The sequence below is a fragment of the Ranitomeya imitator genome, chromosome 6 (assembly GCF_032444005.1).
Source record: "Ranitomeya imitator isolate aRanImi1 chromosome 6, aRanImi1.pri, whole genome shotgun sequence".
NCBI classification, from domain to species: domain Eukaryota; kingdom Metazoa; phylum Chordata; class Amphibia; order Anura; family Dendrobatidae; genus Ranitomeya; species Ranitomeya imitator.
This window is the reverse complement of record NC_091287.1, coordinates 245,866,381-245,881,847: the sequence shown is the minus strand read 5'-3', so window position 1 is coordinate 245,881,847 and position 15,467 is coordinate 245,866,381. Positions and strand designations below refer to the sequence as shown.

Here is a 15,467-nt window from a genome sequence, read left to right as displayed (position 1 = left end):
TATGCACACATAAATAGGGAAAGCTGTCAATCACTTATTAGGACCGCCCACTTGACTGTTCAGCCCAGAATGAGCGGGAATTGCACTAAATAAATTACCGTTATATATAGTCAAGAAGTCAAAACGCAGAATACAGCAACATATCTCAAATATCGGCAAGGCCACGATTGACAAGGAAAAGGGTAAGCCCATCTCCTCAGTTGCATCTCATTTCCTTGAACATCATGGGAGTAGGCATCAAAAAATGCGCATAATGGTGGTGGATCAGGTTGTTGGCAGCTTTCGGGGTGGGAATCCAACCAAGGAACTTCTTCTCCGGGAGTCCCGTTGGATCTTCAATCTAAAGAGTATGTCACCTGGGGGTCTGAATGAGGAGTTCTCGTTCTCTGGGTTCTATGGTTAATTATTTGTTAATTAATTAATTTTTTCATTGATTTTTCAAACACAAAATTTTTTTGCTATTTCTTTTTTATATTTAGTTTTCTTTTCTCAGGTTTTTGACCCTTGCTATTTGTTTACCATTGGACATCAACGTTCATTAAATCATCATCAAGCTACCTTCCGGTCATTCTGGACAAGCAGGCATTGGTATCTGATGTGCCGTGATGGAATTATACTCACTTACTTTGGAGAGAAGTTACATCTCATTTTTACTCTGACGGCCATATTCCCCTGGATTCTAACTTAAGGTTGTGTTTGGACTTATCCGGACCACTTTGGGCATTGCATCATCTGTTTTGATATACATACCTCTCTTAGGACCATGTGTTGTTCGCAGGGTGGTCTATATATATATTTTTTTTAATATATTATTATTTATTTATTTTTTATCGCAGTACCAGGTCTGCTCTTACGTAGGAATTATTCTCAAGTCAGTCTAGCAGTATTTGGTCAGTATTTTACATCAGTATTTGTAAGCCAAAACCAGGAGTGGAACAATTAGAGGAAAAGTATAATAGAAACATATGCACAACTTCTGCATTTATCACCCACTCCTGGTTTTGGCTTATAAATACTGATATAAAATACTGACCAAATACTGCTAGTGTGACGGCAGCCTTACATGGTAACAATGTGCAGCCCTGTTGGGTGTGTAGCAGTTTGAAGTGGTGACTGAAAGTGCACTGGGGTGGGATGATGCACTTCTAGCTTCTCAGCTCCACCCTGTATCTCCTACCCTCCCCTGAGTGAGTGACAGGTTATGTTTGTGGCACACAGTCACTGACCTGTCAATCAGCCACGGGACGGTGCTATTAGATAGGAAATATAGCGTGAGGTTGAGAAACTAGAAGTGCGATGTCTTGTCCCAATGCATTTCCAGTCTCAACTTCAAAACGCGATTTCTCACGGCTGGAGCATGACTCTGATCACAAAATGAATGACCGGCTTTCCATTTAAAGGGCTACACAGTCATATTAATAATTTAGGGAGATTACATTTCTGATAGGTTCCCTTTAATCATTTTGATTTGCTGGGCCAAAAGAGAAGCAAGACTAGGGAGAGAAGATTTTACATTTTCATTACAATGCAATGCAATTTGTCAGCGTCTCCTATAAGAACAAGGATTAGTAAAACCTGGCACATGCTTGAGAGAGCTCAAACATTGGAGGTCATAATAACCTTTAATTACCTTCAGACCGAGTGAAAATCTTAATGACATTTTGGTCAGGAGATTCTCAGACCCACAGCTAGCTTGAGATATTAACCCCAAGAGGGGATTTGAAATTTGACCAGCGCAATTTTTGTGCAGTTTTCTACTCAATTGGCGGTTCCTCCAGATTGGATAAAGAATGCATAATGTTGGTCCATTCATCTCATGTAGGTCTAAATTTGAATTCTATGTGGTCTTGGGCCAATTACTTTGCATTTTTGTTAAATGCAGAGAACATTTCACCTCTATATTCTTTGGATACGTTTCTTCATGACTTAGAGCACATGTGAGAAGCATTAAGGTGATCGTAAGATACTGTGTTTTGGTGACTCGAATTTGGATACCTAAGTCAGGAGGCAATCGCCATGACTTACTTCTAAAAAGAGAAGTTATTTGGGTAATGAAGACTAATGTGTTAGTAGATTCATCAAAGCAATTTCACCAGAATTATGAGGTAAATTGCTGTGAAAACTAACAGTTGGGCAAAATTGTAGCAACTTTTGGCATTTTCACCCCAGTTTCTTCCAGCTCAGCCCAAAATGGTTGGGGCTTGGGTGAGAAAGGGGCATGGCAGGGGCTTGAACCACATTTTGTCTAATTCATGACAAGCTTTGGAATTCCATACATGGGAAATCTTTCTCTAGGCACATCTCTGATGTGATGCATGGAGGTGCCACGCATCTCCTAATGAATCAGGAGTGTCTGACTCCAACAAGTCCCTCATCAAGACCAGCGGAAAAAAAATGATGGTTTTGTTGAATCAGGGCCATTGAATATTGTTTTACTCCTTTGCCCACCTAGGTTCTAAACCAGCAATATTCTGACCGGCAACCTCTGGCATGGGCTTATAAACAGATTCCAAATGCATACCAGATACCAAGACCTTGGGCCATGGTAAAACATCTGAACCCCATGATGGCATTAAAGGGAGGTCACTGGGATTTATCAGAGGGATCTCCAATTGCAGCAGTTGTAATTGGAACCTGGCTGTGTATTATATAATGAAGGGTATCCGACTAATGACAGATAAATGCTTTATAGGGGTTAATATGTTAAATCACTGTCATGAGAGAGATCCTATAAAGAATACATATTGTGAAACTGAGATATTGCCACTATTAGAGAAGAAAAGCCATTTGAGGTGACCGGTACAGTCAGTGCCTTAGTCAGCCACAAATGCAAAGCTGACAAATACAGTGACCACCTTCAGTATAATTTACAGCTTGGTCTGTAAATATGAGCCATCACTAGAAAGCTGAGACTCGATGTGTGTGACAGTGTGATGCCATCTGTAAGCTCATTTTTTATATCTATTGTACATCAAGTAGAGCATAATCTATCCAGCCAATGACCTAAATCCTGTGGAACCAGGGTTGTGTAGGTTGGCAAAGAAAATGAAATATTGAGCTCCAGCCCCTTAGTGACCAAGCTAATTTTTACCTTCATGACCAGGCCAATTTTTACAATTTTGACCACGGTCACTTTATGAGGTTATAGCTCTGGAACGATTCTGACATATTGTACTTCATGATAGTAACAAAATGTGTTCAATATGATTTGCGTTTATTTATGAAAATATCACAACTCTGGAGAAAATTTTCAGGGGGGGGGGAATCGCAATTTTCAAACTTTCAATCTTTATATCCTTAAACCAGTTAGTCATGCTGTACAAAATAATTCATAAGTAACATTTCCCATATGTCTACTTTACTTCTGCATTATTTTTCAAACATAATTTCATTTTGTTAGGATGTTAGAGGGGGTAGCAATTTCTAATTTTTTAACACCATAGCAAGCACTCCCCACAGTTTTTTGGGTTGTCCAAAAGCAGCAAAACATGCGGAGCAGTGACTCGAGCATATCACTCGAGCACTCGCAATAATCGTTGCATACCCGAGTACCCAATGCAAACTCGAGTAGCGAGCACTTGCGCTCAACACTAGTCATCATATTGTCATCTGTGGGGTTTTTTACTTTAAAAAAAAAAACTAAACCCATCCCTAAGCCCATCCCCAACCCTAAAAGCCCAACCCTGGGCCCAATCCTAACCCTAAGGCTGCCGTCACACTAGCAGTATTTGATCAGTATTTTACATCAGTATTTGTAAGCCCAAACCAGGAGTGGAACAATTAGAGGAAAAGTATAATAGAAACATATGAACCACTTCTGCATTTATCACCCACTCCTGGTTTTGGCTTACAAATACTGATGTAAAATACTGACCAAATACTGCTAGTGTGACGGCAGCCTAAGTCTAATGGCAATGAATAAAAAAAATCTAAAATAAAAATAATTAAATCTGACTAAGGGGATGACACAGAGGGGGATGATTTACTAACTGGGCTTTTGACCACTGTGATAGACCTTATTACAGTGATCAAAAGTCAGGAACCAATAGGAAAATTCCCTGCTGGCCGGCAGATGTCAGCAGGCACAATGAGCGTGCACCCACCATTTTTCCTTATGAAGAAGGGGCGGAGGTTCAAGGATTGGAGCAGGAGGGCCCGGGGAACGACGGAAGTACTGAGGTAAGCTTGGGGATATAATTTCTCTCTCATCTGACATGGTATATCATATCAGAGGAGAGAAAAATTATTTTAATAGCGGAAAATCTTTTTTTGTGCGTGATCACGAATATTCATTGAATAACAGTTATCACGTGATCAGGTACCAGAAAGATTGGCTCTGATCATGTTCTCCAGGGTCTCAGCTACTCCCCGTAGCCACCATTTTTATGTGTATCAGTGGTCATTAAGGGGCTAAAAAGAGGAGCATAAGCAGAGAGCACCCTTTGATATATTTGTTTTTGTTGTTTTATTTTCATTTTAATTAATTTTATCAACGTATGAGTAAGAAATTATTGTCATGTTTCTGGATTCGAACACTTGATTATGTGTCTTGTGTCTCTTTCCACTGAGCTACAGCAGATACTGTATACCTTTTCTTTGGGTATTTTAGTTCTGTCATCTTTTTTCCTGTCTGTTTTGGGTAACAGGTGTTTTTCATTTACCGTACTCTGTTTGTCTGCTCTATTACCTTTCGGGTGCAGCTTTATATACCTTCTCTTGCTGGTGTTACCTGCTGGTGATTGTCTTTGTTGAATTCATTCACTTTGCTGTAGTTTATGTTGGTTGCAGCTGTTTCGTATGTGATTCCTTTATTCTTTTGGGAATTCCTAGTCTAGTGATACTAGGAACTGCTAAGGACATTCAGGGTAAGCTCCCATGGAGTGAGGATGCCACTGCATTATCTTAAGGTACCAAGCTCCTAAAACCTCTTGCCAAGGCCCAATGGGGTTCTTTTGCCTAATGAGTTTCCGAGTTCACCTTGGACCCACTTGTCTATGGATTTTGTCACAGAGTTGTCTAATTCTGGATGTAACACTGTGGTATGGGTGCTGAAGGACCGTTTTATCAAAGTGGTTCACTCGGTCCCTCTAACAAAATTGCCTAAGGCGATCAGGCAGAGACAGACCATGGTCAGAGGAAGGCTTTTCCTAGTCTGAACAGGGATTCATCAGGTTCAGGTATTTGTCTCCCTGGTTTGTACACTACCCGTATTAATGTGCTTTTTCAGTTATAACAATTATAATCCACATATACCCCTACGGCTCATCTCTCCTATCCCACAGGTGGAAAATAAAGGATTTCACCTTTGTTAACTGATATCAATGGAGGATTTAAAGGTTGGTCTATGTCTCCTTTCGATGCACTGCTGGGAAGGTCCACTTCAGTTTCCTCTTCTATAATAGGAGGAATGGGATCGTCTTCATCCACATCAGTTCTGATGCTTTCATCCATACTGTATACCCTTTGGGTTAGAAAATAAACATTAGGTCTCCTTCCTAGAAATTGTTAAAAAATCCCCCCAAATCAAAAGAATATTGTTGAAAATAAACATTAGGACTAGTGGTGAGCGAGTGTACTCGTTGCTCGGGTGACCTCCGAGTATTTGTTCGGAGATTTAGTTTTCATCACGGCAGCTGAATGATTTACAGCTATTAGTCAGGCTGAGTACATGTGGGGGTTGCCTGGTTGCTAGTGAATCCCCACATATAATCAAGCTGGCTAATAGCTGTAAATCATGCTGCTGAGGCGATGAAAACTTAATCTCCGAGCAGTCATAAATACTCGGAGACCACCCGAGCGTTCTCAGGAAAACCCGAGCAACGAGTACACTCGCTCATCACTAATTAGGACCTAATTTTAAAACCCGTGGGATGTAACATATTTTTACCATAAAACACATGTACATTAACATAGAATTTAAAGAGAACATGTTGTCTCCAGAAACGCTATTTACCTGCAGATGGGGGGTTAATCTGCAGCTGAATATCAGTAAAATCAGCCTAGGGTGCTTTTTGGGACCAGTGACTACAGGGAGAAAAGTAAGTTATATCTTCCCTGTGGCCGTTCGCTTCCGCTACTCAGAATGGCTATAATCACACCCAGCCACTTTGATTGACAGCTTGCTCTGCAGCGTGTGTGTGTGCAGCGCGGCCTATCAATCATTGTGCCGTTGAGTGATTACATTGCACTCACTGTTTAGTGACTGGAACTGCTTCCTGTATTAACAGGGAGGTAAAGTTAATTCTCTCTCGATAGCTGCTGCTCCAAACAGCCTAACATGATTTCAACACTATTTACCTGCAAATCACAACAAATTTGCATGTAAATAACAATTGTGGATTTGAGAGGTTTCCTTTAACCCCTTCACCTCTAAGCCTGTTGTCACCTTCCTGAGCAGGCCAATTTTTACAATTCTGAAAACTGTCACTTTATAAGACCATAACTCTGGAACACTTGAACATATCCCACTGATTCTGAAAAAGTTTTCTCATGACATATTGTACTTCATGATAGTGGTAACATTTCTTTGCTGTGCTTTTATTTGTGAAAAAAATGGAAATTTGGCAAAAAATGTTAACATTTCGAAATGTTCAAACTTTTAATTCAGAGACTTCAGAGAGTCATATTGTACAAAATAGTTCATAAATAACATTTCCCACATGTCTACTTTACATCAGCACAATTTTTGAAACATAATTTATTTTTGTTAGGAAGTCATAAGGGTTGAAAGTTGAACAGCAATTTCTAATTTTTACAACAAAATTTGCAAAACCATTTTTTTTTAAGGAACACATCACATTTGAAGTCATTTTGAGGGGCTTATATGACAGAAAATACCCAAAAGTGACACCATTCGAAGAACTGCACCCCTCAAGGTGTTCAAAACCACATTCAGTTTATTAACTCTTCAGGTGCTTCACAGGGATTTTTGGAATGTGGAAGGAAAAAAATTAACATTTACTTTTCTTTCACAAAAAAAATTTCCTTTTAGACCTAATTTTTTTACTTTTTTTCGTAACAGGAGAAAATTGACCATACAATTTGTTGTGCAATTTGTCCTGAGCATGCCGATACCCCATATGTGGGGGAAATCTACTGTTTGGGCACACGGCAGAGCTTGGAAGGGAAGAAGCACCATTTCAGTTTTTAAATGTAAAATTTGCTGGAATAATTAGCGAATGCCATGTCACATTTTGAGAGCCCCTGATGTACCTAAACAGTGGAAACCTCCCTAATGCAACACTATTTTTGAAACTAGACCCCTCTGGGAACTTATCTAGATGTGTTGCATTGGGAAAGCTCCGGGAAAAAAAAACGCAGTAAAATCAGGAAAATTCATTTACAGTAATGAATATGCGGCTCCACCCCTATGGGAGGTGGAGCCGCATATTCATGACTGTAATTGGCAGCCCCACGTGACCACTCATACAGTAGAAGGTGCGGCCAGGACAGGAAGCAGCGCCAGCCAGCGAGGGAGCCCGGTGAGTATTTTAAGAACAGCGGGCGGGCGCACAGGGGGTGGGAGGGGAGTGGGGACATGGAGCTTTATTTTAAACACGAGAAACAAAAAAAAAAAAAAAGAATATTCATATCTTCTCTACAGCAAACGCTGCTGCAGAGAAGATATCAATGGCGTCTTCAGCACCAGTAGGGGGGACAGCGCTTACTGTAGCGCTGTCTCCTGCACGGCACACGGACTGCACACGGACAACATCCGTGTGCGGTACGTGTTTTACACGGACCCATTGACTTTAACCCCTTCATGACCTTGGGATTTTTCATTTTTCCGTGTTCGTTTTTCACTCCCCTCCTTCCCAGAGCCATAACTTTTTTATTTTTCCGTGAATTTGGCCATGTGAGGGCTTATTTTTTGCGGGACGAGTTGTACTTTTGAACGACATCATTGGTTTTAGCATGTCGTGTACTAGAAAATGGGAAAAAAATTCCAAGTGCGGTGAAATTGCAAAAAAAGTGCAATCCCACACTTGTTTTTTGTTTGGCTTTTTTGCTAGGTTCACTAAATGCTAAAACTGACTTGACATTATGATTCTCCAGGTCAGTACTAGTTCATAGACACCTAACATGACTAGGTTATTTTTTATCTAAGTGGTGAAAAAAAAATTCCAAACTTTGCTAAAAAAAAAAAAAAAAAAATTGCGCCATTTTCCGATACTCGTAGCGTCTCCATTTTTCGTGATCTGGAGTCGGTTGAGGGCTTATTTTTTGCGTGCCGAGATGACGTTTTTAATTATAGCATTTTAGTGCAGATACGTTCTTTTGATCGCCCGTTATTGCATTTTAATGCAATGTCGCGGCGACCTAAAAAACGTAATTCTGGCGTTTCAAATTTTTTTCTCGCTACGCCGTTTAGCGATCAGGTTAATGCTTTTTTTTAATTGATATATCGGGCGATTCTGAGCGCGGCGATACCAAATATGTGTAGATTTGATTTTTTTTATTGATTTATTTTGATTGGGGCGAAAGGGGGGTGATTTAAACTTTTATATTTTTTTTATTTTTTTCACATATTTTTTAACTTTTTTTTTTTACTTTTGTCATGCTTCAATAGCCTCCATGGGAGGCTAGAAGCAGGCACAACGCGATCGGCTCTGCTACATAGCAGCGATCTGCTGATCGCTGCAATGTAGCAGAAATGCAGGTGTGCTGTGAGCGCCGACCACAGGGTGGCGCTCACAGCCACCGGTCATCAGTAACCATAGAGGTCTCAAGGACCTCTATGGTTACAATGGAGACGCATCGCCGACCCCCGATCATGTGACGGGGGTCGGCGATGACGTCATTTCCGGCCGCCCGGCCGGATGCGGTAGTTAAATGCCGCTGTCTGCGATTGACAGCGGCATTTAACTAGTTAATAGGTGCGGGCAGATCGCGATTCTGCCCGCACCTATTGCGGGCACATGTCAGCTGTTCAAAACAGCTGACATGTCCCGGCTTTGATGCGGGCTCACCTCGGAGCCCTGCATCAAAGCAGGGGATCTGACCTCAGACGTACTATCCCGTCCGAGGTCAGATAGGGGTTAATGGGTCCGTGTAATCCGTGCGCTCCCACAAACACTGACATGTCTCCATGTTTGGCACACGGAGACACGGTCCGCAAAAAATCAATGACATCTGCACAGATGCATTGATTTCAATGTGTCTACGTGTGTCAGTGGCTCTGGTACGTGAGGAAACTGTCACCTCACGTACCGGAGCCACTGACGTGTGAAACCGGCCTAACAGGGGGTGCGATGAATCACTGCCCGGCGCCAAGACGAGCGGGAGCTCAGAGTAGCGCAGGAACCAGGAAGAAGAGAGGTGAGTAATTATTTATTTTTTTAAGGGGTGCTGCCTTATAGTACAGAATCTGCCTATGGGAGGTCTGCCTAAAATTACAGGGTCTGCCTAATACTACAGGGTCTGCCTATGGGGGGGTCTGCCTAATACTACACTGTCTGCCTATGGGGGGCTGCCTTATACTGCAGGGTTTGCCTATGGGGGTCTGCCTAATGCTACAGGGTCTGCCTATGGGGGGTCTGCCTTATTACAAGGTCTGCCTATGGGGGTCTGCCTAATACTACAGGGTCTGCCTAATGTTACAGGGTCTGCCTATGGGGGTCTGCCTTATTACAAGGTCTGCCTATGGGAGGGTCTGCCTAATACTACAGGGTCTGCCTATGGGAGGGTCTTCCTAATGCTACAGGGTCTGCCTATGGGGGGTCTGCCTTATGCTGCAGGGTCTGCCTTTGGGGGTCTGCATTATACTACAGGGTCTGCCTATGGGGTGTCTGCCTTATACTTCAGGGTCTGCCTATGGGGTGCTGCCTTATACTACAGGGTCTGCCTATGGAGGTGCTGCCTTATAGTACAGGGTCTGCCTATAGGGGTGCTGTCTTATACTACAGGGTCTGCCTGCGGGTGCTACCTTATACTACAGGGTCTGCCAGTGGGTGCTACCTTATACTACAGGGTCTGCCTATGGGTGCTGCCTTGTGCTATAGAGTCTGCCTATGGGGGGTGCATTATACAATGTAGAGTAGGCCTATGCGGAGGGCATCATACTATATTGAGGACTATCTGGTACATTATACTATATTGAGAACGATCTGGTGCATTATACTATATGGAGGTTATCTAGAGGGGCATCATGCAGTGTGGGGATTACAGTGTTGGAGCCATCAGTTTCGAGGCTACTAAGGGGTCAGTATACTGTGTATAAGAAAGCATCATACTGTGTATAGGGGAGCTGTACAGGGGACACTCAGGACATTATTAAATGTAAAGTGGGCACTTATTGTTATAGAGGAACTCAGGTTATTGTGACTATCAAAGGGGCACACAGGACAATATTACTCTCTAGGGGGTAAAATATGGGCACTGTTTTCTAGGGCACTTGCACCCGGCATTGCTATATTATAGAGGGGTGTCTTAGAATTTAGAGGGTATAGAGAACCACACAGCAGGTGCAGTAATAGGGACACATACGGTAGCAGCGGCTCAGTATTGGGGTATCAGGTGTAGTAATAGGGACATATACGGCAGCAGCGGCTCAGTATTGGGGTATCAGGTGCAGTAATAGGGACACATACGGCAGCAGCGGCTCAGTATTGGGGTATCAGGGGCAGTAATAGGGACACATACGGCAGCAGCGGCTCAGTATTGGGGTATCAGGGGCAGTATTAGGGACACATACGGCAGCAGCGGCTCAGTATTGGGGTATCAGGGGCAGTAATAGGGACACATACGGCAGCAGCGGCTCAGTATTGGGGTATCAGGGGCAGTAATAGGGACACATGCGGCAGCAGCAGCTCAGTATTGGGGTATCAGGGGCAGTAATAGAGTCACATACGGCAGCAGCTGCTCAGTATTGGGGTATCAGGTGCATATATGGGACCTAGGATGAACATGAAGTGGACACCATGGACGGTTCTTCATTGGGATCCCATTCTCATCTTGGACTCAAGACTATCATGAGACTTTACATACTGGCTTTATGTCCAATACTGATTTTGGTCTTTTCTTTTTTGGCCATTATACTATCTACTATGGTATATGCTTGCCTGGCTAATGGGGGCAATATTAGGTGCTAAAGTTGGCTCATGGGGGTAGGTTCAGAGGGTATACATGTGTGTGTGGGGGGGGGGGTTTATTGGTATGCTTTTGATATGTGGGATAGTACTTTAGGTAGGCCCTTTTGTGGTTGTGTTTGAGCCAGGGTGCCTCAATAAAGGATGGGCTGGTCCCATATTACGTATTATCCTTTGGGGCTTATGATGGACCTATTTCGGTCTTTATATTGGGACTCCTTGTGATGGATGGGACAATTCTTCCTCCTAATGGTTCCATATTATCATTAACCTTGGTCTCATTATTATCTATTTGGATGGGTATTTTCGTTTTGTTATATTCCTACTTGATGGGATATGAGATTGCACCATCTGGGGATATATATTAGATCTACGGTATTTATACTTATTCAAGACATATATTATATTACATATCATATACAATAAATATTTATTTTTCTACACTAGTTGTTTATTATCACCATTGGTCTACTGTGGTGGTTGACGAGTTTGTGTGATCTTTCTTCCCCCCCCCCCCTCCTTCCTCTTTTCTCTCTCTCCCTCCCTCCCTCTCTTGTATATGTGGTCTTTTGGGGGTATGAGTCTGTATATGTGGATATGTATCTATCGATGTGTGGTGCGGGCATATTTATGCCCCCTGGCTTGCTTGTTTTGTCTCCCCTGGTATCTATGTATTGTACATCTGTGTGGACCTTGGGGGGTATTCTTGTCCATATGGGCCTTTTTTCATTTGGCCGCCTATCTGCGCTGGTTCGGGAGTTTCTCCCGGGCATGCGCAGGGGGGGACCTATATGATTGAGAGACCCATCAATATGGGTGAAATACATAGGTTTTTGGCAATAGCTGCGGACGCGCGCTAGCCTATTTATATGGTCTTTTTTCTGTTTTTTGTACCATATTGTTTGGACTTATGTTGGCATGTGCGCCTTTAAACCGTCACTCATGTTGATATGTGCGGTTCTTATCTTTATTGGATCGGTCCATGCATACACATCCTATAGTATGGCCACTTATGGTCATTTGGCTACGGGCTCATGGTTTTTCCACTTAGGCACCGGTGGTTGTGCAGGCACTGTTGTAATTATGGATGCGCTTCTGTGGGTGCTGCTGCGCACGCGCGCTTTATACGCGCTTCTTTGTTTAGAAGCAGGCGTTCTATATGCCTGGATCTGTAGTCCTGCAGGCGCTGTGGTAATTGTGGCTGCGCTCCTGTGGGTGCTGCTGCGCACGCGCGCTTCTTGGTTTAGAAGCAGGCGTTCTACATGCCTGGCTCTATAGTCCTTCAGGTGCGTCATTTCCGTTCCGGGGGGGCTGCAGTTCCTGTGATTACTGCGCTCCCCTGAATACTACCGCGCATGCGCACCTTATGTGCACCCTTCTGCATAGATGCAGGCGTTCTATATGCCTGTTCTTTAGCCTCCAGGCACGTCATTTCCGTTTCCGGTTCGGGGGTTGGCGCTGCAGCCCCGTTTTCATGAGTACACACACACCGGTAAGAGCTTTTAAGCATGATTATGGATATATATATAAACACTTGCTCATTGGCTGGTGGTATACTTCCCCTGACGAAGCCTCGTTTGGGAGGCAATACGCGTGGGGCTATGGTCCACCCGGCCCCCTGGACACCTCGGCTTACTAGTTTATAGGTCTGTCTATACTCTACCATAGGTATTATGTCCTTTTGACTCATGTATGGGATCTTCCTTTTCCTCCATTATATGTGGGAGGTTTATGGCTATTTAGCCTCATTATATATATATTTTTTTAGGGTTGTTAGTTACTGTTTTATATGGTTACCCTTAGATTCCCCATGAGCCGTTAGGCAGGATAGTATTATTATATGCGTTCTGTATATTCTATGGGCATACTGACAGGCTGCATTTATTGCCTATATATAGAAATGTGTACTCTGTATCCAGGTGGTCTGTGGTGGTGTAGTGTTTTTAACTGTTTTTATTGTTTTTGCCAATAAAGTGTTTTTGTATTTTGCTTACATATTGGGTGGTGTGCATTTCTATAGCAGCGGCTTTTTTCTTTCCTTGTTCATATTATTTTGCTGCTATTTGCACCCCCTGCCCATATATGACTGTTATGGCTGTGCGCCGATGTCTTTGATATTTAGGTGCAGTAATAGGGACACATACGGCAGCAGGGGCTCAGTATTGGGGTATCAGCAGGATAAGGAGTTTGTGCAGGTTGGGAATAGATGGTGATGGCTGGAATGTGAGAAGTGCAACGTGTCTTTGTTGTATTCTCTGCAGCCGAATCCTGGGTGGAAGAAGTTGTCATGTCGGTCTGGGCCAGATGGGAAAGACGGGAAAAGTGACGACTCCATCATAAAGGACGTCAGTGGTAAGTCATTATCTGTAACTGTGCTGTGATCTCTTATATGTTCTGCAGGACTGGTATCTACCACTGACCATATGGCAGTAATATAGATATTGGTCTTTATATAGAGATTATCTTCAGTAACATCGCGGTCATCTGCTGAGGTTCTCCTCCACTATTAGGGCGCGTCACCGAGTTGTAATCAAGGTTACCTGGTTAGGGGCCCACTCAGAAGCTTCTTCCCCCCTGAGCCAAAACCCTAGCTACGCCTCTGGTCAGTGCCATGGTGTGCTTACAGCCGCCACTTACTGTGCCGTGTCGGCCACACATCGATGGCTGGAAGACCATATAGTACATATCCTCCCGGTAGCCGGGCTTTCAGTGTAGTGGCTGCACGACTTCAGGACTCTATTAACCTGCAGATTAATCCCTCATCAACAGGTTAATAGTGTTTGTTCCCATAACAGGTTCTTTTTAAGCGGCGTGTGCCTCCAGTATGCCCAACACTGGCGTGCAGAGATGAATCAGGCAAATATTCATCTATGCAAATATGGCAGAAAACTTCAAACATGGAGAAAAAAAGCATGGTGGCTGAATGGTATATCTACACAGCCCACCACAATTATTAAGGGGTCATGGCTCAAAAGTCAAAAGCTGTGTAAAATAATCGTATTATTACATAACTTGTTACTATTACTGGCCTTGATTTGGGGACAGGTAATCGTGCGGTAGCATTAGCACACATATCTTTATATAGAATTATTATTAAATGTTAATACAAAGATCCTTCCATCACACATACCTTTCTCTGACGGCTCCTGTGTGGGGGGACGCAGAGGTCTTGTATGTGGCCACTGCGACTCTCACACTTGCTGTATGTTGTCATTACTTTGTATCCCCTGGTTTCCTTTTCTCGTTAGTATTGTTAGTTGCTGCCATAGCAACCGCTGTAATCTGATCTCCCTCATTGGTTACAACTGGCAGTCTGCTTTATTTGCAGGCATTAGCAATGAATGGCTTCTGGGGTCCCAGCCTGGTTTACTGGTTATTATTCAGTGTGAACCTGTGCTGATTCTTGGATACATTTCTAGCTACCGATGACTGACAGTATGTCATTCTCCATGCACGCACAAGGCAGCGTTGGCTGCCATGTCAAGGCTAACTGTACACACTGGGGCTGGGCATGGCTCCTGACCTGGGCCCAGCAATGTCAGTACATGGCTCCAGGCCGCGCACGCCTCTACCCTCTGCAGCTATTCTATACGTTTACACACCCACATGTAGCACATTTACCATAGATTCATTATACTCATTTAGCTGAGGTTCACGTTTTCCTTTTTAACTACTTCATCACAGGCCTATTTTGTTATGTTCATGAGCAGGCAAATTTTGGAGGTTTTCTTGTACATGCAGATGATTTTTTCTTGTTTGCATATTCAAGTCTTTTTATTTTATACACATATTAGATTTTTTGTCTTTTATTTGTGAATTTTTATATAACTTTTAAGCAGCACAGATATTTTAATTTGTGTTCCCTTGTCTGTTAAAATTATTGTTGTCTATAGAATATATAGCAGAGAGCAACAAACTCTGTGTTTGAAATTACTTTTTTATTTTGTCTTATTTACTCTAACTCCACAGGGTCCCCGTTGAGGCTCCCGCTCTCTCTGTGCTCCACAGCGCCCTGCCGCAATCTCTAGCCTTCCTGCTGCTTCCTGGCGCATGGTCAGCACTTCCCCGGGTATGGTGCTGAGGGCACGCGCGCTCCCGTTCTCTTAAAGAGACAGCGCCCATTTTTAAAAATATGCTATTAGCCAATCATGTTATGCTGTGTGTTATTTCTGGCCCGTCTGCCGTTGGGAGGGCGCCACAGCGACAAGTGATTCCTGTTGCTAATTTCCGGTTTAGTGTTCTGTTTGGGCTGAGCCCTGCTGTGCCTTGCCTGAGTCCTTCTTCCATACGGCTAATACTGTTTGTCTCCTCAGACTACTGGTGACTCCTTTCTCGGAACCTGAAATGATACCTGCACTGCCTCTACTACTGCTACCCGGT

At 43.2% G+C, this 15,467-nt stretch overlaps 1 protein-coding gene across 1 annotated transcript in view; it reads right to left on the bottom strand.

Annotated features, from left to right (window-relative positions):
• The window catches only part of LOC138642420 (dynein axonemal heavy chain 5-like), a 546,381-nt gene extending 532,091 nt beyond the window's left edge, over positions 1–14,290 (bottom strand). Inside the window, exons 1-2 of the mRNA XM_069730567.1 lie at positions 14,218–14,290; positions 5,304–5,461 (exon numbers count right to left, since the gene is read on the bottom strand). Of these exons, the coding sequence (XP_069586668.1) occupies positions 5,304–5,451 (148 nt within the window). The 5' untranslated portion in view covers positions 5,452–5,461; positions 14,218–14,290. The remainder of the gene's footprint in view (positions 1–5,303; positions 5,462–14,217) is intronic.
• Between the last annotated feature and the right edge of the window lie 1,177 nt (positions 14,291–15,467).